The following is a 27930-nucleotide window of genomic DNA, read 5'->3' as shown; positions in this document are numbered from 1 at the left end:
TGATGTTATATAACAGACATGAGCAAAGTTTTATGATAGCCCCTAACTGCCCAGAGGAATGAAAGAAAAGATTCAGAGATGGGAAGCTTGAGCTGGAACTTGAAGCAAAATGGGAAATTCCCAGGGAAATGCAGTTTCAGCTCCTAATCCAAATGATAGAAAATTCTGTTTCTAGTTTAGTGACAGGAAAATTAAAACACAGAAAGAGAACATCTACTGGGGCCTCACATTGACAAGGCAAAACTACAGTACAACTCAGAAATCCAGACTGCTTACTGCTAGACTTCTAGCACCTAAGACATGGTCCCCATTAATTTTTAATACTCAGAAACAAAACATCTAACTTTCAATGTCTGCCTTATTCTATGCAATGATCTTACCAAGGATATTCAACTCCTCTAAAAAGTCCTTAGACTTAAATTTTTGTGGAAAGAAGTTTAAAAAGCCAAATACATTTCTCACTAATGGAATAAAATTCCTGATTTTATATGACTGAACCTTACATTTACTAATTTTGAAATCAACTAATACTGAACAGTTCTTAAGCAAAGGAAAAGAGTTGACTTCAATGTGAAAAAGTTGGGCCTAAGGGACAAGGTTGGTTCTGCGTCACCAGACTCTGTGGGTTTTCATCTAAAAATTTTTCTTCATTTTTGACTGTGCTAGGGAGTGCATCCTGAGAGATTAAACTACTATCCCAATGTGTTTTTCAAAAAGGGGAAAGGAGGAACTCCAACACGGATTTGCACTGAAGTATCTCCGACATAAGTGCTCAGGTTGGATGGTCTAAACTCCCAGTGTAACATTTCATAGGTGAAGACTCCTTGAGGTCCCTGCAAACCTTTGAGGATATGGACTGCTGCCGATTTAAAGAGGAAAAATATTAAGGGTGTGCAAGGAGTGAGGAAGGACTGCTGTTTTATGCACAGTTCCTTTCAAGAATGAGGACTACTTCCTACATTTATTAAGAGGTTTTTTCTTTTTTTTTAAATAGAGACAATAAAAACAAGTGTGTGAAGGCACAAAAGGGGAACTTGAAATCCAATTGCAATAATTATTCAGGCAATTGGCCCCTTTCTCTGTAGCATTACAGAAACCTCCTGAGTACCAAAAAGCTTATGCTTTTACAAAAGAGAACTGCCCCATCATTGCATGGTACAACTACTGCTTCCTTAGACCTTTCAGGAAATGATCCCCAAGTATTTTTCATAAATCCTATAGGGCTTCCTACAGTAAAATACAGTGACAGAGATCAAACCTAGAATAACTGCAGAACTGCGGTGATGAGCTGTACTAGTTCCAAATGATTAATTTTCTGCTCCAAATAATGGGACAAAGTATCATCCCACAGACACAGTCAGTTTCACGGTGATGGACATACATGTATGGATGATCTGAGGCACAAGCTGTGATTGGTCTTAAGAAAATAAAAAGTAGAACTGGGTTAAAAGCCCACATCTCATGATTTCTGGTCCTTATCCAGCCAAAGCGTTGAGCTGCTTCAGGTCTGTATTACACACATTTTGGATCTTTCTCGGGAGTTGCTCTGGGTGCAGCATGATAAGGAAAACCAGGTATTTGGCTTGATAACAGTATTCAAGGTATACGTGCCGCACTCATGGTAAGCTCTCACCACAGGATATCTGAGAGCTGCTGCCAAAGAGGACTGTGGTCCGCGATGATGACTAGAGTTCAGTTTTCAAAATTCTGGGAATAATCTGATCATAGCTTTTCCTTCTTGTTACATTATAGGATAGGAATTTAGAGTATTCAGTCAACAGGCTCTCCCAGTAACAGGTGACGTCTTCCATCTGCAAGTGGTTCATAATAAACTGGCTTCCCCTAGAGACAAGATTAACAAGAACATTTAAAGCACAGCATTTAATAATACTAATAGCTTACATGTGACTGCTTACCTTGTGGTAAGCACTGTTCAGAATGCTTATGCTTTATATGAATTAACTCTTGATTCTCAGAGCCAACCCTATAGCCATCCTAGCCACACACATGCACTTAGCAATAAAACTTAATATTTTTTTCTTTTTTTAAATTTTATTTGACAGAGAGACACAGCGAGAGAGGAAACACAAACGGGGAGTGGGAGAAGGAGAAGCAGGCTCCCCGCGGAGCAGGGAGCCCAATGTGGGACTCGATCCCAGGACCCTGGGACCATGACCTGAGCCGAAGGCAGATGCTTAACGACTGAGCCACCAAGGTGCCCAAAACTTAGTATTTTTTTCTTAAAAAACAAACACATAAGCAGTGAATGCTCAGAAATTCTGTACATGTTTAATCACCTCAAAGATTTCAGTCTACTTCTATAAAGGATGGGCCTGGGACATATGTAAATGTGTGTTTTCCTCCTGGACAGCTTTAATTCTGATTATCTCTGTATAGTGAGGATGAAATCCAGATATCACCATGATAACAATATTCATATACCTTTAGCTGGGGCAAAACGGGGATGATAAGGAAAAATGAACAGAGCTTACCTTTCAGCAATTTCTTGAGCCACATCATCATTTGCCTTTACAAAATGCAACAACTCCCTAAAATTGAAAGAATTATTAGACTCTAAAATACAGACCAAACTAAGAAAGAAAAACCATATATATACTGGCACAAAAATAGACAAATAGATCAACGGAACAGAACAGAGAACCCAGAAATGGACTCAAAACTATATAATCAACTAATCTTCAACAAAGCAGGAAAGAATATCTAATGGAAAAAAGACAGTCTCTTCAACAAATGGTGTTGGGAAAAGTGGACAGCAACATGCAGAAGAATGAAACTGGACCACTTCCTTACACCAGACACAAAAATAAATTCAAAATGGATGAAAGACTTAAATCTGAGACATGAATCTATCAAAATCCTGAGGGGAACACAGGCAGTAACCTCTGACCTTGGCTGTAGCAACAGCCATATTATTAGACATGTCGCCAGAGGCAAGGGAAACAAAAGCAAAAATGAACTATTTTGTCTTCATCAAGATAAAAAGCATCTGCACAGCAAAGGAAACCATTAACAAAAATAAAAGGCAGCCTACGGAATGGGAGAAGATATTTGCAAATGACATATCTGATAAAGGGTTACTATCCAAAATCTATAAAGAACTTACCAAACTCAACACCCAAAAAACAAATAATCCAATTTAGAAATGGGCAGAAGACACAAATAGACACTTTTCCAAAGAAGACATCCAGATGGCTAACAGACACATGCAAAGATGTTCAACATCACTCATCATCAGGGAAATACAAATCAAACCCATGATAAGATGCCACCTCACACCTGTCAGAATGGGTAAAATTAACAACACAAGAAACACTAGGTATTGGTGAAGATGTGGAGAAAGGGGAATCTTCTTGCACTGCTGGTGGGAATGCAAACTGGTGCAGCCACTCTGGAGAACAGTCTGGAGGTTCTTCAAAAAGTTAAAAACAGAACTACCCTATATCCTAGCAATTGCATTACTAGATATTTACCCAAAGGATAAAAAAAATACAGATTCAAAGGGGTACATGCACCCTGATGTTTATAGCAGCATTATCCACAATAGCCAAACTATGGAGACAGCCCAAATGTCCATCAACTGATGAATGGATAAAGAAGTCGTGGTATGTATACACAATGGAATATTATTCAGCCATCAAAAAGAATGAAATCTTGCCATTTATAACAATGTGGATGGAGCTAGACTGTATTATGCTAAGTGAAGTAAGTCAGTCAGACAAAGACAAACATCATATGATCTCACTCATATGTAGAATTTAAAAAGAAAACAGATGAACATATGGGAAGGGGGAAAAGTAAAAAAGGAAAGAGGGAAACAAACCATAAGGGACTCTTAACAACAGAGAACAGGGTTGATGGAGGGAAGTAGGTGGGGGATGGGCTAGACAGGTGATATATATTAAGGAGGGCACTTGTTGTGATAAGCATCGGGTGTTGTATCTAAGTGATGAATCACTGACTTCTACTCCAGAAACCAATATTGCCCTAATTTGTTAACTAATAAAATTTAAATAAAAAAAATAAAAACTTCCTTAAATTTGAAAAGAAAAAAGAAAGAAAGACCATAGACTGAGATCTATGGTTAATCTCTAGATAGGTGGATAATGGATTATTTCTTTTTTAAAGCACAGATATTAGAGTCCTCACAAGACCAAAACAACAACAACAACAACAAAAGCCCACACACAGGCTAAAGGCAACCTGTTGTAGATTTGGGACATACGTGAGAAAATAGAGAAATGTTCAATGATACACATCAAATATCAATAGTGAAGAAAAATTTCCCTTCTATCTCCTGCTCCCGCCCCCAGAAAAGGGCACTGGGCTTACGTTTCTGGCCCCTTTCCATATCTCTTCTTAGTTTCTCCTCTCATGTGAGAAAATTTGCCTCAGCTTCAGTGGGGTCAGTTCTCACGTTGTATCTGAAAGTCCCTTTGACAATATAACAACATCTAATATCCTTATCTTTAGTCTTTGAGAGATAAGAGCTTTTCTACTGCGTATTATCTGAATGTTACATTTTTTTTTTCTGAATGTTACATTTTAAACTAGCTTTAGAGCACTTTTTCAAATTAAATCTCACTTACAGCCTAGTTGAATAGTGACACTATATATGCAAACCATGTAAGGAGAAAAAGCTGTCAAGGGAGAAAGCCATCAGCAGTAAATGTCTTAAATGGCTGGGGTCTTAGAGGCAGATTGTGGGAATCATTAGGCACTCTGCTTGGGGGAGAGCCACTCACTGGACATTGGAGAGATCTGTTTTGACTGGGATATAGTGAACCCACGGCTTCAGTTGTGGATAGAAGAATTCCAGCCACTCATCACCAACATGGAAAACAAGTGAACCACACAGGAAGAGGTGTTTGAACCGGAAACTTGCAGCTACACCTCGAAAATTAAACAGATACCTGGGAAAGAAAGAGCAAAATATACTTGATACTATAGGTCTGCTGCCACAAATATCTTTTTCTTCTTATTCCCTCTTCTCCTTCTCTCCTTTTATGACCCCTCTCCCCTCCCTTTCTATTTTCAGCTTTCCAGGACACAGCCACATATCCCTGTGGGATTCCAGGGGCTACTGACTGTTCCAGGGAGTGTCAGGGTGAGGGGGGAAGGCGGATTCTTTGCCCAGACAGAGCTAGATAGGGCCACGAGCTGGGTGCTATACAAGGCTCAGATGGAGACAGTAGCTTATGCTTTCCTATAAGCTTTCCTGGGCCTAATGTCTCTGAGTCATGGCTCCCCAAAATCTTGTTTTTCCCATAAGGTACCCCGCCAAAGCCTCCGTTGGTCTCTGTTCCCTCTTCTTCTGAAGTTGGGAGAAGAGAACCAGGCATACATAATCAATCTTCAAAGAAATACCCTCTGAAAAAAAGCTATGTTAGAACATTTTCTTTTCAGCATTTCTTATGCACTTCTGTCTCCAACTAGAGTTGCTTCTACCCTATACTTCCCACTGTGCAGTGTAATCAGTATTCACCTCTCTGAATCCCCCTACTTCCTCCTCCTGACCTAGTTTTACCTGTTCACCTAATCCTTAGTCCTAGCATTGAATTATAATACTTCAGTTACATATGCTTTATTCATTTTGAAACATAAACCCTTCTTAACCTGATAAATACTTCATCTAACTTCAGCTCTTGGCTGGATGGGATGTGGAGAGAGGGAGTCCCACCACTTTGCTTACTAGCAGCAAGGTCTATGGAGGCAGGGACCATTATTGTCTCTGCAGTTGCCACAGAACTCAGGCAAGAGCCTCGTGCACACAGCATGGTCTCGGTAAACAACAACCAAATGAATGAACAGGACTTTCATAAACCCCAGTGGGGCCCTAGTATTGAAGTTCTGCCCCAATGTCAAGCTATTCTGAATGCAACAGGGAAGCCAAGAGTCAGGAGTCCTGGAAGCCTTACTTGTATTTGCAGTGATCCACAAGATGGACATCCTTAGCAGCTGGCTTCCCCAAAGTATCCTTTAAGCGAAAAGGAAGCTATTAGTATTGAGAGTGGTAGTATTTATTGAAGACCACTGTGCAGCAAGCATTATTAAGCATTCCATCAACATGACCTCATTTCAGTGTCCTGAATAAATCCATTCAGAGATGTTATTATCTCATTTTATAGATGAAGAAGCCATGACCTTGAAAAGTTGGGAGACTTGCTCAGGGGCATGTGGGCCTAAGGAGAGGAGCAAGGGCCTGTCTGATTTTAGAGTTTAAGCTCCCAAGGCCATGTGGATCCTTCTCTGAACTTAGAGGTTCTAACCTACAGCGTGTTTCACTCTGTGTAAATTATACATAGAGGATGTTACAGGTGGTGCCTGGTAGGCTTAGAGGTGTAACCCACACACAGATTTTGTTGGGGATGCAAAGTATTTAAATATAAAAATTCAAACCACTGCCAACATTCACAGGTGGTAAGATATTTCTTACAAAAATCCAGATTTCCAAGTTTTCTTATAAAGAAAAAGGAAGGTCTGATAAACTCGGCTTCTATTCCCTTGGTAGAAATGACCGGACCTTTAGCGCTCTTTCTTGCTCATGCCTGTGGCCCCTAGGGGCATTTGAGTTTGGAGACCCCCATCTATATTCCAGCTACCCTGCCAGATGGTAAACGTCTTAATGAGTGAAATAAGTCTGGTTTGCTTTCGTAGCTTCCCACAGTATAGGCTGTGCTGAATGGATATATTTTTCGTATTTTTATTTTTCAACAAAGTTTCTTAAACTTTTGCTCCTGTTCGATTAAAACTATCAAATAATGCATCTCAGATACACTTAGTTTTCCCACAAGAAGTTTAAACCTTTTTTTCTTATCATCCTCATATGGTATATGGAAATTTCAAATGAGGATATTTAGGGCTTAAAGTTCTTTGAATACAGCAAGAAGTCATACAGTTAAGAAGACAGAGATGAACACCAACCTGAAAGAGCCAGTCATTGCTCACTTCACCTTACAGTTCACCTTTCTGAATCCCACACTTCCTCCTCCCACTTGGTTTTACCTGTTCACCTAATCCTTAGTTCCGGCATTCAATTATAATATTTCAGTTACATATGCTTTATTCATTTTGAAACACAAATCCTTATTTTCAAACAAATGAAGATGCCTGGACCCCATCCCCAGAGACTCTGATTCATTTGATTCATTTTTTTTTAAGCTCTCTGATTGGATTGTATAGTTAGAGTTAAGAACCACTGGTTTAAACCAGGGGTTGGCAAATTACAGCCCATAGGCCAAATCTGGACCACTGCTTGTTTCTGTATACAACCCACAAACTAAGAATATTTTATGTTTCAAATGCTTGAAAAATATCCAAAGAAGAATATTTATGACATGTGGAAATTACATGAAATTCAAATTTCTGTGCCATAAATAAAGTGTTATTAGAACACAGCCAGGCTCATTCATTTACATATTGTCTGTGACTGCTTTCCCCTGTGATGGCAGAGTTGAGTAACTACAACAAGACCATACAATCCACAAAGCCTAAAATATTTACCATTTGGCCCTTTCCATAAAAGTTGGTGTCCTCTGGTTTAAACCTTCAAAGTGATAAAAAATACTACTCATAATATGGCCCAGAAAAGCAACGTTGAGTTTGAAAAAGAATAATTTACATATATGCTAATACTAGTTTGTGGAACTTTCTCTACATCCATCTACCACTGAGAGGAAACAATCTGGAATTCTACCCAGGTGGCAATGTTCTTTGAATGAGAATGTTCACTGCTATGGTTCTAGTCAGATGATTGGTGATTACTTTCATAGATTTCCAGGCCTGGTTTTTGGTGTATTCTGCATCAACAAGTTTTGGATTTTTCCGAGATAGAAGAATGAGAGGATCTCGTTCTGGACTTGTCCTATAAAAGAAACATGTGACATAAAACAATGTGTCCCACACCATAATACTGTTCCCAATATCTGAAAGGTAAGCAATGCAATGACCATACACAGAGACGGATAACTTATTGGTTATTTTCACAGCAGAGGAGGGGGTTACTGGGCCCTGAGGCATATAGGTGTTCCCGGCTGTTCCCTACTCTACCCTTCAGGGATGGGGAATATTGGGCCCTTTTGTGCTTGCATCTAATCTTTAAGATTACGTTGTTCTGGGCACTACAGACATATCCCAAGTAATGAGTTCCCTTTTAGCAGCGTTCATGGAGCCTCTATAATCATTAGTACTCACAGCTCTGTGACTAGGTAATCACCCCTCCCCAAAATAGCTACATGAACTTTGTTGTCTGTGTTCTGTACAGTCCAACACAATATTTAAATTAAAAAGAAAACTAAAGGGCTTAAAAACCTGAAGATTATATGTAGAAAAAGTCCTAGTTATGGTCCAAGTAGCAGATGGTCTTGACATTTGAGGGGTCCTAGACTCCCTGTGGACCGCTCTCTAGAAAAGTGCCCATATCCCCATATAATTTATAGGAAGTCCTAGAACTCTTCAAGTCCACACACAGTTAAGAAGCTGTGATCTCCAGATCTGAGAATCAGAGAAGTTGGTAAGGACCAGTAAGCAGTGGCTGCTGGGCCTGTCTGCATTCTCAAGTTCACGGCCCAAGTAAATAGAAGGTGTGATCTCCGACAAGAACTGACCAGGAAAACAACTAAACTCTTCTCCCTATTCTGTTCATCTGTACAGCAAATATTCATCATGTATCTGCATGCTAGGTACTGTTCCTGGCACTGGGGATGTAGGTCTGAGCAACATGGAGAGAGAGGGTCCTTGCCTAGCATTTCCCTCTCCCTCCTCTTCTTCTTCTTCCCTGCCTCCCTTTCCATTTCCACCAGTCTCAGTCTGTGCTTTCCACCACTATTTGGCAGCCACATGGCCTCATGAAAAAGGCAGTCAGGATATCTGGTAATGGATGCTGCTCTGCCATTAACTAGCAGTGACTAGCAGAGAGCCAGGTCAGAAGCTCCCTATAGAAAACTATAATCTCTTAGGCAAGAGGACAAGTCAGCCGTTCTCTTCAACATATACTCAATGCCTAACACACTCAAGGCACTCTGTTAATACCTGTTGAATGACTAGATGAATGAACTTTACTTCTTTCAATTTCAGTTCAATTAAGAGTGATTTGGGCAAGGGGCGCCTGGGTGGCTCAGTCAGTTAAGCATCTGACTCTTGATTTCGGCTCAGGTCATGATGTCAGTGTCGTGAGATCAAGCCCTGAGTCAGGTTCCAGGCTGGGCATGAAGCCTTAAGATTCACTCTCTCCTCCCCTGCTCACACGCATGCGCTCTCTTCCAAAAAAAAAAAAAAAAGAGTGATTTGGGCAAATAATTTGAGTTCTTCTCTAGGCTAAAATTCTATGATTCTACATTTACTTCTTAGTTATCCTAGCTTTTTCCTTGAACTACAACTACCCTCAAAATTACTTGCATCTTACAAATATCTTCATAAAAAACAGAAAATATAGTCACCTTGATCCTCGGAAATATGCTGTAGAATTTTTCTTTTTCCATGGCCACTGTGCTGCTGACCTAAAATTAGATTTCAGTTAGTTTCTATGTTTTTCTCTGAACTATATGAGGATGTGTTTTAACCAGTTCTGAAGATTAGTTCAGAATTTCACATTTTTAAATAAGTCTGACCCAGGCTCTCAAAAGAAAAAGCCCTCAATGACATTATATTCCCTTTTGTTGTTACTTCACTCCTTTGGAGGTGCTAGCCAATAATATCTACAATCCATTGCTCCATTAATAAGTTAACAACACTGAAAGAAAAGTTCCCAGGGTACCTAGGTGGCTCAGTCAGTTAAGCATCTGACTCTTGATTTCAGCTTAAGTCATGATCTCAGGGTCCTGAGACTGAGCCCCACATCGGGCTCCTCATTCAGCAGGGAGTCGGCTTGAGATTCTCTCTCCCTCTGTCCCTTCCCCTGCTCAGGAACGTGCACACGCACTCTCTCTCTAAATAAATAAATAAAATCTAAAAAAAAAAAATTCCCAAGTTCTAAATGACATGTTTAGAGCTGTTAAATGCAATACAATGAGGATTTCTTCTCTACTTTAACTAGAGTGCTGCTATTGATAAATTTAATAGGCAAAGACAACTGCAGAAAATATCAGAAATTGAATTAAGGGTAAGAAAACAAATTACTCCTTGACTTCATTTTTTGGATGCACAGGCAGTATCACCAGAAATTTGTCTGATGTTGCAAAGCATCCTGATATTCTTGAGACTGTACTAAGTGCTCCGTCAAAGTCCCTGAAACTCAGGTCTCAGTACACATTACCATGACCAGCTTTCCTTGCTGAAACTGCTAGCTCACAGATGCATCATTCTTAACTTCCTTTGTAGGAACCCTGCACAGAGGTTGCACAGTGTCTTCCTCTGAAAAAAGAGGGGAAGGGCTGAACTAGAGTTAATGAGGGACTGGGGGGCTGTATACCATAATGGAGAGACTGAGGATATAAACTTGTTAGGTAGAGATACTTTTAGATACATAAATGTCACATTACTCATTTTCTCTCAGTCTCAGCTGAGAGCATCACTCATTTTCCTGGCCTATCTTATAGCTCTTCCTTGCTGGACCATCTTTACCGGATTCTCCAATCCAAGGCCAGAACTATCTATCACTGTGCTCCATACGCCCTCCCACCAAAAAAGAAATACCATAACCCTGGGTTATTTTTGTTTTATTAGATTTTTTTAGTGGAAAAAATGATATATCCTCATTATAGAAAATTCTAATGGAAAAGCATAAAGTAAAAGTAGAAAAAAATCACCTGGAACCTTCCCAATCCCACTTTTAGCAATTTAACATTTCCACGAAGAATTTCCTTCCAGTCATTTCTCCATATCAGTAGTTCTCAGCTGGTGGTGATTTTGCCCCTTTCTCCCAGAATTTGGCCATGACTATAGACATTTTTGATTGTCACTACTGGGGGACTGCTAGTGGCATTTAGTGACATTAAGACCAAGAATGCTAAATATCCTGCAATGCACAGGGAAGCCCCCTACAACAAAGAATGATCCAGCCCGAAATTCAGTACTACCAATATTGAGAAACCTTGCTCTATATAACAGAGATCACACACATACATATACATATATATAATCATTCTCACAAACTCTTGAAGTGGGCTTTATTATCCCTACTTTATAGTTGAGGTTCTTGAGAGGCTAAGCAGTTTGCCCAGAGTCACACAGCTAATAAGAGCCAGAGTTTGAATCCGGAGTCCCTTTACTTTGCACTCATGCACAATATTCCATTTTACAGCCATGTCATAATTCACTTCATTACTTATTCATGGGCTTTTAAGAAGTTTCCAACTTTCTGCTTTAAGAAACAACATTGTAGTGAACATCTTTGTGTACACATCTTTACATACTTGTCTAATTAACTCTTCAGCATAAATTCTAGAAGTGAAATGGCTGGGTCAAAGACATACACATTTTATATTTTGATATATATTGCCAAACTACCTAACAAAAAGTATCAATTTACACTGAAATTTTGAGTATAAATGTCCTCGGTCCCTGGGAAAGCTGCATTTAATATACACAGACTTGTACCATCTCTGTTTCCCTCGCCCTCATTCTTTCTATCCACCTACCTACCCCTCAAAAGACCTATGTTAGGACTTTTTTTCCCCAGGCAAGTGTTAAAAGTGGCACCCTGGTGCTGAGTCAGACCTCTTTTATAACTACCCCGTGACAGTAGAGACAGAAATCTTTAAATCTACAGAAACACTTAATTCTTCTACAGAGTGAAAAGTAAGTCAATGGGGACGAACTCCCAAAAGATTAGAAAAATAGAAAAAGAGCAGGCAGGCATCAATGCAGATAAACAAGCAGATTATTAAAGTTTCAAATTAGGAAATGAAATCACATGGCTAGAGCTTCTGAATGGAAGGCTCTAAAAAATAAAATTGTAATTCTATGATCATATACTTTTTAAAAAGATTTTATTTATTTATTTGAGAGAGAGAGGGTGGGGTGGGGGAGGGGCAAAGGGAGAGGGAGAAGCAGACTCCCCACTGAGCAGAGAGCCCAACTCAGGGCTTGACCCTAGACCCAGAGATCAAGACTTGAGCTGAAGGCAGATGCTTAACTGACTGAGCCATCCAGGTGCCCCATAAATAAATTCAATTGAAGAATAAGAGGGGAAGATATCAAAAGAAAAATATGTTCTTATAAGCTTAGATTTTAAAAGATAATCTATCTCCCTAAAAATTGCTTAGTAGTTTACAAGGTGGGGGGGCACAGTAACTACACAGTGGAGGAATTGGCAACACCTTGACCAGGTGATCAAAATTAACAGCTCTAAAGAGGCGTGGATGGATGCAAATCACTTAGGTAAGTATTCGGGCCAGGGATGCATGAGTTGAATCTAATCATGAAAAACAGACAAAACCAAATTGAAGAACATTCTATAAAACGCACAGCCTGCATTCTTTAAAATGTCCATGTTATGAAAGAGAAAGACAGACTAAGAAGCTGTTCCCGATCACAGGAGACTAAACAGACATGACCACTAAATGCAACACACAGGCCTGGATTGTATCATGTACTGGAGGCAGAATGTGCCATATAGGACATTATTGGCATAATTAAATGTTGTGCCAATATTGTTCCCTGAATTTGATCATTGCAGCATGGTTATAAAAGAGAATACCCTTGCTCTTAGGAAATACACACTAAGGGATGCCTGGGTGGCTCAGATGGTTAAGCATCTGCCTTCGGCTCAGGTCATGATCCCAGGGTCCTGGGATCGAGCCCCACATCGGGCTCTGTGCTCAGCAGGGAGCCTGATTCTCCCTCTCCCTCTGCCTGCCTGTCTGCCTACTTGTGATCTCTCTGTCAAATAAATAAATAAAATCTTTAAAAAAAAAAAAGGAAATACACACTCACATATTAAGATGTACAGGGTCATAAGGTGTGCAACATACTCTCAAATAGTCCAGAAAAAAAGAAATTGTGCATATGTTACCTATGTGGCCTAGAAGTCTATTACAGAAAATAATGAGGTAAATTATTATCCACACAATGGAATATCATGCAACTGATAAAAATAATGAGGTAGTTTCATATGTACTGACATGGAAAGATCTAAGACACACTGACAAGTCAGTGGGAAAGTTGCTGATGTTAGACATACATTTTTCTGAGCATGTATAGGTTTCATAATCAGAAAAACAGCTTGTTTTTAAGGATTTAAGAGACAAAGTAGGGGGTGCCTGGGTGGCTCAGTCAGTTGAGCATCCAACTCTTGATTTTGGTTCGAGTCATGATCTCAGGGTTGTGAGACTGATCCCCTTGTCAGGCTCCACACTCAGCACAAGACCTGCTTAAGATTCTTTCCCTCTCCTTCTGCTGCTCCCCCCACCCCTCCGGCCCCAGCGGCCCCAGCTCACACTCTCTCTCTTTTAAAAACAAAACAAAACAAAGTAGATGTATAGCAGGTCAAAAAAGAGCTGTAAAAAGAAGGAAGAATGTGAAAAGAGTATTTGCAATTACCTGGGGAAAAAAAAAAGGATTAGATAATTAAGGCCAAGAATAACTTAAAGAAAAACTGGTTAAAGACCTTTGTAGGGGCGCCTGGGTGGCTCAGTTGTTAAATGTCTGCCTTCGGCTCAGGTCCTGATCACAGGGTCCTGGAATCAAGCCCGGCATCGGGCTCCCTGCTCAGCGGGAAGCCTGCTTCTCCCTCTCCTACTCTCCCTGCTGTGTTCCCTCTCTCACTGTCTCTGTCTGTCAAATAAATAAATAAAATCTTTAAAAAAAAAAAATTAAGATCTTTTTATTTTTCCCTTTTAAACTTATGTTCAAAACCAAAAGCTACATAGGAAATGATGGTCTCAATGTCTGGAGAGCATAGGTAAGGTTAACTGGTGGTGTGGACGCCTGGACTTCAGGCCTAGATTGGTTCCTGACCTTAACCAAGTCACTCAATTTCTCTGGGCCTTCCTTCCCTCATCCCTGAAATAAGGAGTTGAAAAGGACAATTTCCAGTCCTAGTTCAATGACGTATAAGACCAAGGTATCTTAAAAAATAATTTTTGGGGGGGTGCCTGGGTGGCTCAGTTGGTTAAGTGACTGCCTTCGGCTCAGGTCATGATCCTGGAGTCCCGGGATCGGGCTCCCTGCTCAGCGGGGAGTCTGCTTCTCCCTCTGACCCTCCCCCCTCTCATGTGCTCTCTCTCTCTCTTTCTCTCTCTTTCAAATAAATAAATAATATCTTAAAAAATAATAATAATAATAATAATTTTGGGGGCTCCTGGGTGGCTCAGTTGATTAAGCGTCTGACTTTGGCTCAGGTCATGATCTCAGGGTCCTGGGATCAAGGTCTGCCACATTGAGCTCCGTGCTCAGAGGAGAGGCTGCTTGTCCCGCTCCCTCCCTCTCTGCTCCTCCCCCCAGCTCATGCACTCGCTCTCTTTCGCTCTCTCAAATAAATAAATAAAATCTTAAAGAAAATAATTTTCAAAATAACATCTACTGGATAATAGACTCATTCTTTACCTGGTGGCTCTAACTGCCACTAAGGACTGCAGCCCTACCTGTTTCTCCAGGAAAGGGACATTCTTTTCACCCCCAGTGAATCTCCAGCCACATGTGGTACAGGTGACAGATATTTGTGGAAATAAAGTTGAATTAAATTTTTGCTTTCCCATTACCTAAGACCTATAAAGACCATATTTCTAGAAGTATGCTAATTAGGTACCAATGTTGATTGAATCATTAATGCGAAACGTAGCCAGGTAAGAAATACCTACAGCTTGGATGACCTGGACAAACTAAATCCTGAAATGAGAGCAGATCAAGTCAACTGGCCCAGGCACGTCTCCGTCGTGAATCAGGAGGATCCGGAATAAGCTTGTACTTGAGATATCTCTGGGACATGTATGCCCTCCTCATCCCCACCCAGAGGACTTAGCTCTAAATTAGAAAGTGCATTTATGTTCCTCCAAGTCATTCTCTATTCTCCTCCACAACATGGTCAATCATTTTTTTTCTAATTATAAAAGGAATTCACTCTTATTTAGAGAATCTTAAAAATACAGAAAAATTTAAAGAAGAAAAGAAAGGGCCCCAATAATCCTTTCCACAAAGGCACTGCTGATACTTTAGGGTAGGTTCTTCTGCTCTTTTCTTGTGGATATGTAAGTATTTTATACACATACAAAATTGCTTATGCTGTAAGCAGTTTTTCTTTTGTTTTTAACTTAAAAGTTAGTCATTTTAAAGTAAATAATTATGTATACCCTACTGTTTATTTCAAGAAGACCCACAAAGGACAAAGAAAACCTCTCTAAAGGACCTACCTTACCAGATCTTCTCTGAAGAGGTCCCACCGTCCAAGACCTGTAGGATAAATTGGCCAAACAGCAGGTCCCCCTTCCCAAAATGTCCAAGCAGGATACATGATATCATGGTACTCTGATGTCTTCAACAGAAACAGAAGGGTTGTTCAAAATCAGTCTCAGAACAGAGAGAGAAGCAGCAAACTACTGTCATGCCACAGGATCTGGACAGAGGTCTTGCTCAAGTGTTAACATTGCCACACATCTATTTTCCCTAGTCCGCAAAGTCTACACTCTAGACATTAAAAGGGAAAAATGACCCTGGGTTAAAATTCATGGGCTCACTGAATCCCAGAATTTGAAATCTCATTAAAAGTCAACTTTTCCAGTTACCCAAAGTTCTGTTTTTCTAGAGGACATTATTACACTGTTAGGGTTTTTAGTTTAAGGAACTCTCTCATCTTTTAACTGCTAATACACTTATAGTATATACTGTGTTACCAGTTCCTGATTATTTCCTAAATGGGTCTTTTGAGAGCAAGAATCACAGTGCAATGGTTAAGAGCGTGGGCTCTTGAAACAGATCATCTGAGTCTGAATGCTGATTCTACCTCTTTCCAACTCCAGACAAGTTACTTAATTTTTCTATGCCTCAGTTTCCTTATCTTTATGGTGGGAGAAATAATAATACCAATAATGTTATCTATCTAATGGGCTTGGTTTGAATATTAAATGAATATTAAATGATTAATGAAAAGCTTAGACCACTGCTTGGTACATGGTAAGTACTCAATAAGTGTTAATTAGTATTACCTAATACTGTGGTATTGTGGAGCTCACACCGGTTGGTCAGTAAACTCTTGGTTATTTGTTGATCAGGACCAGAAGTGCTGATGGGCAGGATGGGGGAAAGGGATATTATCCCACATCTTTTGAAAAAAGTTTAAAACCATTTGTTCCCCTTTTTATGGTTACTTCTATTAAAATTCTGGCCACTGACAGACCTCTAACTCTTTGGTTTCTTCACTGGAATTACACATGCAATATGCTATTCACCTTTTCTCAAATACTTTTAAAAAATGGTATGTGATTCATCAAGCAGCTCAGGCATAACAGCTGCTCAAGAGAAGCTGAACAATTCCTACAAAGTTGAAAGACTAAAATCCCTCTCTAGGGACTAGGAGTCACTGGTTTAAAAAAAAAAGAAAAGAAAAGTAAAGATGAAAAGAAAGTATACTGATGGTCATACTTTACCATCCACCAAAACAACAAATAAATAACAAACATGAAGTCCTTACTGATGTATATGGGAGCCACTATCTGTTCTTCTGGGAGGGTTTTATGATAAACAGCGAGACCAAGCACTTTTGATAAATGAGGCTAAACCATGGGAAACACAACACCAATGTGGCCTCAGCCCACTTGCAACACAGGAAATAAGTCTATAGAGAAAGTAAACTGTGATAAAGAAAAAGTATGGATAAAAGGTCCCTCTTTGGAGAAACCAAATCAGAGATGGTGTTCCTTTTCTCAAAGTCCATAGCATTTTCCTAAACCCACTCTTCCCCCATAGAATCTTCTATCCATTCTCTTCAAGGCCTCCCCCTAAATGTGTTCATGCCTAATCTCTAGGGAACCAAGGCCCATCCCTGCCAATAAATATTTGCAAGAACCTGAGCACTGAGAAGATATTAATTGTCCCAAGTTCTCCAAGTCCACAGGTGTGAGCTAGTACTCCTATTCCTCCATAACTAGACCCAAAGATTACTCTCTCACATATCCCTCTTGGATATCCCAGGCCTATCCCCTCAACGCACTGTTAAGGCACAAACTGTGTGGAGTTATCTACCACCTTCAATTTCACTGTTAGCTATGCTGAGCCCCTGGGACAGACTGACAGATAGGACAGATAGGACCATATATATAGGAGCTCAACAAATATTTTTTGAACAAAGGTGTTTCCTAACTCCAAGCCCATGAGCTATCTTGAGCCACTTTCTCCCATGCTCTATAGGATCTCTGAATCTTGCCTTCAGTGGCTCTTCAGGCCTCCATTATTCCCTACCCTTCATCCCTACCCCTATAGACACTTAAGCAATCTTACTCACATTACCATCTCCTCAGTCTTATTGCTCAGCCACTGTGAAGCTAAGAGGGACACAGACCAATTCCTGGAACCCAGGTCTCATCCTCACCATTACCCATCAGACTCTGTCACAGGACAATCATCTCCTACTCATACTCTAGAGGACCACCCTCCATCTCCCCATACAGTTCTTCCCATACTTACCTTACTGAAGGAGAAGACTGGAATGGCCGGCTCCATCCACTTAGGAACCTGAGGATAATCTCGTACATTGATCACCATTTCCATGTCTGGAAGCCGCCCGATAACTTCCAAAATAAAGTGTTCAACACCACTACATCTGCCAACCAGAAATACCACATATTCACCAGACTAGTGTCTGCCATAGGACAAAACAGGGTCCCATTCCCACTTTGAAAGCCAGTGTTCAGATCATCAGCCTACTGCAAAGTCTCCTGAAAGCAATGCTTCTTCTAAAAAGACTTTCCTATTCTTTTATATTGTGCAAGTTATCTTTCCTAGCTAACCTCCTCCAGCTTGCAATACTTAATGAAATTTTCCAACTAGGTCATAAGTTTGGAGGCTGTATTATTGCTACTCCTACCACCTCTTCTCTATCTACTCCTAGTTTTTTTTTAATTTCCCCTTTTGTTTAATTAGTAAGCAAGATACAAATTTGTTAAGAACTGGAGAAAGCTAATTTTCTTTTTTTTTTTTTTTTAAGATTTTATTTATTCATTTGAGACACAGAGATACAGAGAGAGAGAGAGAGAGAAAGCATGAGCAGGGAGAGAGGCAGAGGGAGAGGGAGAAGCAGGCTCCTCGCTGAGCCAGGAGCCCCATGTGGGGCTCGATCCCAGGACCCTGGGATCATGACCTGAGCCGAAGGCAGACGCTTAACCGACTGAGCCACCCAGGCGCCCCGAGAAAGCTAATTTTCTAATTGTGCCCGTTGGGCTTTGCTTCTCACAAAGATTTTTTTTATTTCTACCAAAATTAAGTCTCATAATTTAGGAAGAAAGATAGGAAAACTTTTATTGTCTTCAACTTGAGTACAGAACACTATCAAAATCAGTTTTGCAAGCCAGAAAAGGAGTGTTATGTACACAATTATGTTTATACTATACTGGGGTCTATTAAGTATTCAATAATAGTATTATATCTAAAAAAAAACAACGTGTATATCTTAACTAAAGACACTTTATTGCTAAAAAATGCTAACAAGGGCTGCCTGGGTGGCTCAGTCGTTAAGTGTCTGCCTTCGGCTCAGGTCATGATCTCAGGGTCCTGGGATCAAGCCCCGCATCGGGCTCCCTGCTCAGCGCAAAGCCTCCTTCTCCCTCTCCCACTCCCCATGCTTGTGTTCCCTCTCTCGCTGTCTCTCTCTCTGTCAAATGAATAAAATAAAATCTTAAATAAATAAAATAAAAAATGCTAACAATCATCTGAGCTTTCAGTGAGCTGTAATCACTGATCACAGATCACCATAACAAATATAGTAATAATAATAAAATTTGAAATATTGAAAGAATCACCAAAATGTGATAGAGAGACACGAAGTGAACAAATGCTGTTAGAAAAATGGCACCAATAGATTTGTTTGACACAGGGTTGCCACAAACCTTCAATTTGTAAAAAAAGAAAAAATGCAGTATCTGCAAAATGCAATAAAAGCGAAGCAACAATAGAACAAGGTATGCCTGTATAGCTTTCCGATTAGCCTCTCCAGGTATCCTCAGAGGATTTCTGGAAAGAGAAGATACACTGACAGCTTAGCTCTTCTGCCCCATTCTTTGAGGTCCTGACCAGCACTATCCTGGGGGCAGCATTCCAAGGTTCAACCAAAATTTTTCAGCAGCATAGAAATGACTGATTTAAAATACTGACTTATATATAGGGAGGTTACTGCAAAAAATATCAGGGATTCATAAGCAAAAGAAAAGATGCTCAACCATATTAAAGAGACACCCCAAAAGCCAAACTTGTAAAAAGAGAGAAAGAAATGGTGGTTGCCAGAGGGTAGAGGGGATAGGGGGACAGGATAGATGGTGTTTAAAGGTACAAACTTACAACAAGTAGTAAATAAGCCCTAGAGATCTCATGCACAGTACAGTGAACAAAATACCTAGTAATAAATTTAACCAATGAGGTAGAAGACCTGTACTCTGAAAACTGTACTTGATGGAAGAAATTTAAGATGATACAAATAAATGGAAAGACATACCATACTCGTGGATTGGCAGAATTAATACTGATAAAATGTCCATGCTCCTGAAAGCAATCTGTATATTCAATGCTTCTATCAAAATACCAATAGCATTTTCCACAGAACTAGCACAAATAATCCTAAAATTTGTATGGAATCACAAACTACTCTGGATAGCCAGAGCAATCTTGAGAAAGAAGAACAAAGCTGGAGGTATCATAATCCCAGGTTTTGAACTATACTACAAAGCAATAATAATCAAAATAGTATGGCACTGGCACAAAAATGGACACATAGATCACTAGAACAGAATAGAGAATCCAGAAATAAACCCACAATTGTATGGTCAATTAATCTATGATAGAGGAGGCAAGAATATACAATAGAGAAAAAATACCTTCTTCAATAAATGTTGGGAAACCTGGACAGCTACATGCAAAAGAATGAAACTGGACCACTTTCTTACACCATATACAAAAACAAACTCAAAATGGATTAAAGACCTAAGTGCAAGGCTTGAAACCATAAAACTCCTAAAAGAAAACAGGCAGTAAACTCTTGGACGTTAGTCTTAGCAATATCTTTTTAGAGCTGTCTCTTCAGGCAATGGCAACAAAAGCAAAAATAAACAATTGGGACTACATCAAACTAAAAAGTTTTTGTACAGTGAAGGAAACAACAAAACAAAAAGACAACATACTAAATGGAAGAAGATATTTGCAAATGATATATCTGGTAAAGGGTAAATAAAGAACTCATATAACTCAACACCAAAAAACAATCCAATAAAAAAATGGGCAGAGGACATGAATAAATATATTCCAAAGAAGATGTACAGATGGCCAACAGACATGTGAAAAAATATTCAGCATCACTAATCATCAGGGAAATGCAAATCAAAACCATAATGAGACATCATCACCTCACACCAGTCAGAATGGCTATTATGAAAAAGACAAGAAATAACAAATGTTGGCAAGGATGTGAAGAGAAGAGAACCTTCGTGCACTATTGCTGGGAATGCAAATTGGTGCAGCCACTGTGGAAAACAGTATGGAGGTACCTCAAAAAAATTAAAAATAGAAATACCTTATGATTTGGTAATTCTGCTTTTAGGGGGTATTTATCCAAAGAAAACAAAAATACTAATTTGAAAAGATATATACATCCCAATGTTTACTGCAGCATTATTTACAATAGTCCACATATGGAAGCAACCTAAGTGTCCATCAATAGATAATATATGATATATATATCATATATATAATAGATATTATTATTAGATAATATAATAGAATATTAATCAGCCATAAGAAAGAAAGAAATCTTGGCATTTGTGACAACATGGATGGACCCAGAGGGTATTAATGCTAACTGAAATAAGTCAGACAGAGAAAGACAAATACCATACACCAAAAAGACTTAATAAATAAATAAATCCATATGATTTCACTTATATGTGGAACCAGAAAACAAAACAAAATAAACAAAACGCAGAAACAGACCCATAAATACAGAGAACAAACTGATGGTTGCCAAAGCGAAAGGGGGTGAGAGGATGGGGCAAAATGGATGAAGGAGAATGGGAGATACGGGCTTCCAATTATGGAATGAATAAGTCATGAGGATAAAAAGGACAGCATAGGGAATACAATCAATGGTACTATAATAGTGTTGTATGGTTAAAGACAGTAACTACACTTGTGGTGAGCACAGCAGAGTATACAGAGTTGTCCAGAATCACTATGTTGAACACCTGAAACTAAGTTTAACGTTGTGTGTCACTACGCTTCAATAAAAAGAAGTCATAGGGAATATACTCAATAACGCTATAATCACTTTGTATGGTGACAGGTGGTAACTACATGTATCATGGTGAGCATTTTGTAATTCATATACATGTTGAATCACTATGTTGTACACTTGAAACTAATATAATATTGTATATTAACTACACTTCAATTAAGAATAAATTAATGTTAAAAAGATAATGAACATCAAGAAACTTACCAAGTTGTATACTTTAAGTATGTGCAGTTTATGTCAGCCATACCTCACTAAAATTATTATTTTAAAAATACCATTATTCTCCATCTTTGAAATGACATGTCTCCAGTCATTTAATTAGATGGTGCTCTGGTTCCTCAGCTAAATCTCTCAGCTCATTTTTGAACTGCTGAATTTACGTTTTACTTTGTTCAGAATAAAATTTTCTAAATGCCATATAAGCTTCTCCCACTGGATGAATTAGAAGTATCTAGACCTAGAAAGATACTGTTTTGGCTAGATGGGAATCTGAGATATTATTCAACTGTATCCATTTCATTAAGGACACTAGTTCTGAATATTTCATTTTGTTTCTTTTTTGCTCAACTCTGTTTCCTTAGTTGTGTATGTAGTTGAGATAGGGAACTTTCCATGCCTTAGAGATAGAGACTATTTTATTGTCAATGAAAGGTCCTGTGCTTCCTTAAGAATATTTCTAAGAGCTCATGATTCTGACCAAAATGTTTTGAGGTCTGGAATGAGAGGTATGTGCCTTTCAGAAACTTTGAAAGTATTTAATTTCATCTGGAAATTGTTCGGCTAACTATTAAACATTAGGTAAGCTATCAAAGTCTAACAATGTCTATACTCCTATTTTCTTTTTCATTTGTAGAAATTAGAAATTCCTCTACACTCATAATCTATAAAGTTTCTATTATTATCCCAAATAATGAAACAAATGTCTGTTTAAAATACCTCAATAGGGGTGCCTAGGTGGCTCAGTTGGTTAAGCGTCTGCCTTTGGCTCAGGTCAGGATCTCAGGGTCCTGGGATCGAGCCCCTGGACAGGACTCCCTGCTCAGCAGGAAGTCTGCTTCTCCCTCTCCCTCTGCCCCTCCCCCCACTCATGCTCACATGCTCTCTCACTCTCAAATAAATAAAATCTTAAAAAAAAATAAAAATAAAATACCTCAATAATTTTGCTCACTACCACCTTATTTGCCCCTGACACTTGATAACAAAAATGTAATTGTGATTACTTCAAGGTAGTAAGATATTAAGTGATCTTTATTTTCTTTTTTGTTGTTGTTTTTACATATTTTTGACAATGAAAATGTAGTAATTTGTAATAAAGTTGTTATTAAGAAAAATTCCTTGGGCGCCTGGGTGGCTCAGTTGGTTGAGCGACTGCCTTCAGCTCAGGTCATGATCCTGGAGTCCCGGGATCAAGTCCCACATCGGGCTCCCTGCTCAGCAGGGAGTCTGCTTCTCCCTCTGACCCTCCCCCCTCTCATGTGCTCTCTCTCTCTCATTCTCTCTCTCAAATAAATAAAATCTTAAAAAAAAAAAAAAACTTAAAAAAAAAAAGAAAAATTCCTTATGTCCATATGGATGGATGTTACTTGCAATACTGCTCATTTACTTTTTTTTTTTTAAAGATTTTATTTATTTATTTGAGAGAGAGAGAGCACGAGCAGGAGGAGGGGGAGAGGGAGAGGAAGAAGCAGACTCCCCACTGAGGTGGGAAGCCTGACCCGGGGCTCAATGCCAGGATTATGACCTGAGCTGAAGGCAGACAGTTAACTGACTGAGCCACCCAGGTGTCACTCACTCACTTTACTTTTAATGACAGAATAGAGATTGTTTAGAAAGAAGATCTTAGGCAGGGGAATACCATGGCCTCTGAATTTTGTACTTCGTAATTTTATAAAGATTTGAGTTTTAAAAAAAAAGACTCCTAAAAGGGAAGTTTCTCGTTTGTTGTATAAACATATAATGCTACCTAAACCCAACTTCCAGGCTCAGTACATGACCCTCCGAGATCACCCCCAGCCCTCAGCCCACTGATATGTTACCTCAACTTTCACATCTGAATTCCTGGCTAGTGTAGCCTGCGTAATCTGCAGCCCCAGTTACTCTTGTCTTTCAGCCACCCTTCTTCAAATATTCAGTATCTAGAACAACCCATGATAAACACTCAATGCTTCTCCTCCTTGAGCCCAGCTCACTCCTACCAGGTCTCAATCAGCTTGTGCCCTGCAGCTTCTATATCTGGGGAAAGATGAGGGCAGAGCCATAGCCAGTACAACTAGTGATGTGCCAAGCCTCAAGAAGAGAGAGGAGACAGACTTTAATATAGGAGAAAGGGGGGCAGGAGTTGGCAAGAAAAATCCCCAGGTAAGAAGAGCTTGTCACTATTTTCTAGTCCCTCTGAAACGTGAGGAGAGATTCACCTGTGGGTCCCTTTAATTAAAAAGAACAATATCAAGTAAGCCCATATATAAGAAGATCGGAAGATATATCTACCTCATAATTCTTACCTTGAAGGGAACATGCAGTCATTCTCTCGGTATAATCTGTTCTTAATGATCTGATAGTGGGTCCCTAGTTTCCGTCTGACTACCTCCGCCATCATCTTCCTGGAGATGCCTCCTCGGAAAGGAGTCAGATCCTCTTCTATGACCCTGGGAAAGAATGTGAATCGTCAGGGAAGGCAGGTCAAGAAAGTGGTACCATTCCACCTACTTCCTATCTGTGGGTTTAGATTTAGTATTAGAAGACACAGTAAACCAGGGAAAGAATAAAGGGCAGGAATGAGTTTCCCCCAGAAGCACACAGGTAATCTAAACCCAAACGACAAAGCCACAAAGAGGAAAAAGCAAGTCAGTTTCTCTTCTTCCTCTCTCCATCTGGATTGCCCCTCCTCTGCTTGATGCACATTCCTCCTTCGATACACAACACCCATGTCCTCCCAGTCACTGCAGTCCCACTGACCTCCCCTTCTCTGATTCCCACAGAAGGTATGATCTATGCCTTACAGTCTGACACTGTCTGATGTCCTTGGTCTCAGACTGACTCCCTTGTTCTGGTCTGTCTGGCCCCCACTCACCTCACATATTCTCACAGCCTGACAGCAGTAACCAGAAATTACACTATTTTGTATCCCTTTTAAAGTTCAGTATATAGTTTTCAATAAGTACCATAAGCATTAGGGGAATTTTTTGAGGAGTCATAGAATAACACAATGAGGAACTAAAGGACCCTGTTATTTAGCTGATGAGGAATCTGAGACCCAGAGAAGTTAAGTGACTTGCCACAGCGATAATTAGTGGGAGTTCTGCAGATCCTAGAACCCAAGGCTGCTTTCAAAGTAACCTTTCTACCATACTACCCTCTCAGCCACAATTCGCAACTTTAAAAAGAACCAACAAGAAATTATGATCAGGTTCATTTATAAATATGTTCATGCCCCTGACAATATTTACTGAGTACTTACTGAGGGCCAGCACCAGGATGCAACACTGATTAAGACATAGGCCTTGAGGGGCGCCTGGGTGGCTCGGTCGTTAAGCGTCTGCCTTCGGCTCAGGTCATGATCCCAGAGTCCTGGGATCGAGCCCCACATGGGGCTCCCCGCTCAGCGGGAAGCCTGCTTCTCCCTCTCCCACTCCCCCTGCTTGTGTTCCCTCTTGCTGTCTGTCAAATAAAGTCTTTAAAAAAAAAAAAAAGGGCGCCTGGGTGGCTCAGTTGGTTAAGCGACTGCCTTCGGCTCAGGTCATGATCCTGGAGTCCCTGGATCGAGTCCCGCATCGGGCTCCCTGCTCGGCAGGGAGTCTGTTTCTCCCTCTGACCCTCCCCCCTCTCATGTGCTCTCTCTCTCATTCTCTCTCTGAAATAAATAAAATCTTTAAAAAAAAAAAAAGACATAGGCCTTGACCTCAAGAAGCTTTCAGTCCAGTGGGGAACACAGACAAGTATGTGTAGCTAACTCCAAGGAGTAAGTAGCCTTGTTGAGACCACCTGGGCCTCTCCTACCCTAGTAGATTTTTGTTCCCGAGAAATAGGAAACCCACTGCAGGAACCTTGTCTTTTATCAAGGCATGCTTGGCCCTCTGATCACTGTAACCCAGGTCTCTTGAGGATTTTAGGGGACTTCTTGTGACAAGCACTAAACTCTCAAAGACACATCAAAGAAAAGAACTCACCCATGGTAGCAGCTGCAATTTTGACTTGAACATGGTTCATAATTCTCCAAAGACCTGTTAATTTGGTCAATAAATACTTTCCATTTTGAACCTTCAAGAAGTAAATGAGAGTTAACAAAATACCCTGGGCATTCTCATTTGCTAGCAGCAAGCATGCAGAACCAACAGAAGGCCAAAACTTTTAGACACCCCTTCCCATTCCACTGGTGGAAACGAAATGCCAGGAAGGAGTCATTCTGTAACTCTCCAGCACTCATGTCAAGTCTGCTCCTCTACTCGGGCTGTCAGGTGTCCGAGAAATTGGAAAATGTCCAAGCCTGGCACTCAGAAAGCTATGAATAAACTGGTGACACATATTCTCACCTTTTACTAATCAAAGTGAACCCTATAAAGAGGATCAGTTAAAAGCCACAGACTTTAATCCTCCCTTCATCTCTCTGGCAATTCACTAAGAACCACACGCGCGCGCGCGCGCGCGCACATGCACGCACACGATAGTTATCCCCCAGTGTGTTTTTGGGAGGAGCAGTGTAACCAAGCGCAGGCGAAACCCGCTGTGGGTGAACACAATTCCCTCTCTTCCCCACTATCCCAATCCTGAAAGTCGGATTACTCTCCAGGGTCCTGGGCAGTAAAAGCAGCGCCAGGCACCCAGACGCTCTCACTCTCCGCTCCAAGGCTCCCCGTGCCCTCTGCCCAGCTTTGCGCTCCAGCGGCCACAGCATCAGCTGGCCGCCGGCCGCACCAGGAAACCAAGCGGGGCGGGAGAGCGCCTACGGACCGGACCCGACCCGGAGCCCCAGCGGCAGGCTCTGCCCTGCCCGGAGCCCACCTGACTCCTTCTGGCGGCCCGGCACTGGGGGCAGTAATAGGAACAGCAGCCACAGCCGGAGCTGCGGGCGCACCCACCGCTCCATGGCCCGCAACCCACTGCGGAGTCCCCGCTGCCGCGCCGGCGGAAGCGCAGCCCCGCACAAAGATGGCCGTGGGCGCCGGGCCACGTGGGCGGAGGGCCGCCCCGCACAGAGATGGCCGCGCGCCCCTCCGCCTCCCCGCCTCCCCGCCTCCGAGCCCCGGCCGGCGGCCGAGTTTCTCTGGGAGGGCGGCGCCGGGATGTCAGCCGAGTGCCGGCCCGCAGCGCGTGGCGAGTCTCGCTCGTTGGTTTGGAACCAGACTGTAGAGTTAGCTGCTTCATGTCGCCAGGTGTAGTGAAAGGTTCAAAATGCATCTCTCGGTCTCTCAGAAAATCGAAGCCCAGGAGAGAATGAATAAAAGGCATCCCCTGGGAAAATATGTCTAATAATGGTAATTCCTTACACTCTGTAGCATATTTAAAACACCTTATTCTCTGCGGCCAGAAAACTGAAGATCAGAGAGGATGTTTTTTGCCCACAGTTAGTGGAACAACGTAGGCTAGAAGTTGTTTGCACATCAAACTGCTTCTTATTAATAAGATAGATTAGATTAAATAATATAGATTTGTTGAGTACCTGAATATATACAGCACTGTAAGAACCCAAGAGGTGTGGGGCGCCTGGGTGGCTCAGTTGTTAAAGCGTCTGTCCTCCGCTCAGGTCATGATCCCAGGGTCCTGGGATCCAGCTCCGCACCCGGCTCCCTGCTCTGTGGGAAGCCTGATTCTCCCTCTCCCACTCCCCCTCTCTCTCTGTGTTTCTGTCAAATAAATAAATAAAATCTTAAAACAAAACAAAAAAACCAAGAAGTGGAAAATAATATAGCACAAATCTCTTTATAATAGGATTTTATAACAATTGAGGTGAAATAGACATGGGAAAAATCTGTGGGTAACATTATACTGGACAGAATAGGTTTATAGCTATACATAGGTATATATAGTAATCATACAAGTATTTACTCACTGTCTAAAATGTGCAAGGTAACCTCCTAGGCTCTGTGGAAATATATGAAAGTACGAGATGAGATCTGTGTCCTCGAGTTTAGAACTAGTGGGAAGACAAATATACTTCCCCAGAGATTATTTACAACATAAGGCAGTATGCAATTGCTATCAGTTAGCTGCTTCATGTGGAGAGAAAGAAAGATCAAGATGAGATGCAAATTTGGAAAAGGAGTGGGAGGAGTCTACTGAAATGAAAATGAAATATTGCAATTAAGGAATATTGTGCTGGAGACACTAAAAATGGGGAAACATAATTTGTAGAAAGTGGGAGTAGAGCATAGATTGATGGTAGGGGAGGTTTAGGATATACACTGAGGAATGGTGAAAGATAAAATAAGGCTGATCAATTAGGAATGGGTTATATCACTCACTTTGGGTGCATAGGCAAGAAGAGAAAATGGATCGTCAACACTATATTATACAAGACTTCTTCAGGAATCCAAATGAAAACTTGAAATCCA

The 27930-nt window shown here is 40.6% G+C and overlaps 1 protein-coding gene across 1 annotated transcript; it reads right to left on the bottom strand.

Annotated features, from left to right (window-relative positions):
- Nucleotides 1-26537, bottom strand: POGLUT1 (protein O-glucosyltransferase 1). Its single transcript, XM_045902922.3, has 11 exons — nucleotides 26381-26537; nucleotides 25549-25639; nucleotides 23884-24027; nucleotides 17575-17710; nucleotides 15306-15427; nucleotides 9456-9515; nucleotides 7783-7882; nucleotides 5937-5995; nucleotides 4764-4931; nucleotides 2493-2549; nucleotides 1-1842 (listed from the first exon to the last, which is right to left on the bottom strand). Exons 1-11 carry the CDS (start codon nucleotides 26463-26465, stop codon nucleotides 1686-1688), a joined length of 1179 nt encoding a protein of 392 aa, XP_045758878.1. The 5' UTR covers nucleotides 26466-26537; the 3' UTR covers nucleotides 1-1685.
- Between the last annotated feature and the right edge of the window lie 1393 nt (nucleotides 26538-27930).

Source organism: Mirounga angustirostris, unplaced genomic scaffold, assembly GCF_029215605.1.
Source record: "Mirounga angustirostris isolate CCGP_5_RB_7025 unplaced genomic scaffold, mMirAng1.0.hap1 SCAF_1, whole genome shotgun sequence".
Classification (NCBI taxonomy): domain Eukaryota; kingdom Metazoa; phylum Chordata; class Mammalia; order Carnivora; family Phocidae; genus Mirounga; species Mirounga angustirostris.
This window is presented reverse-complemented; position numbering and strand designations above follow the sequence as displayed.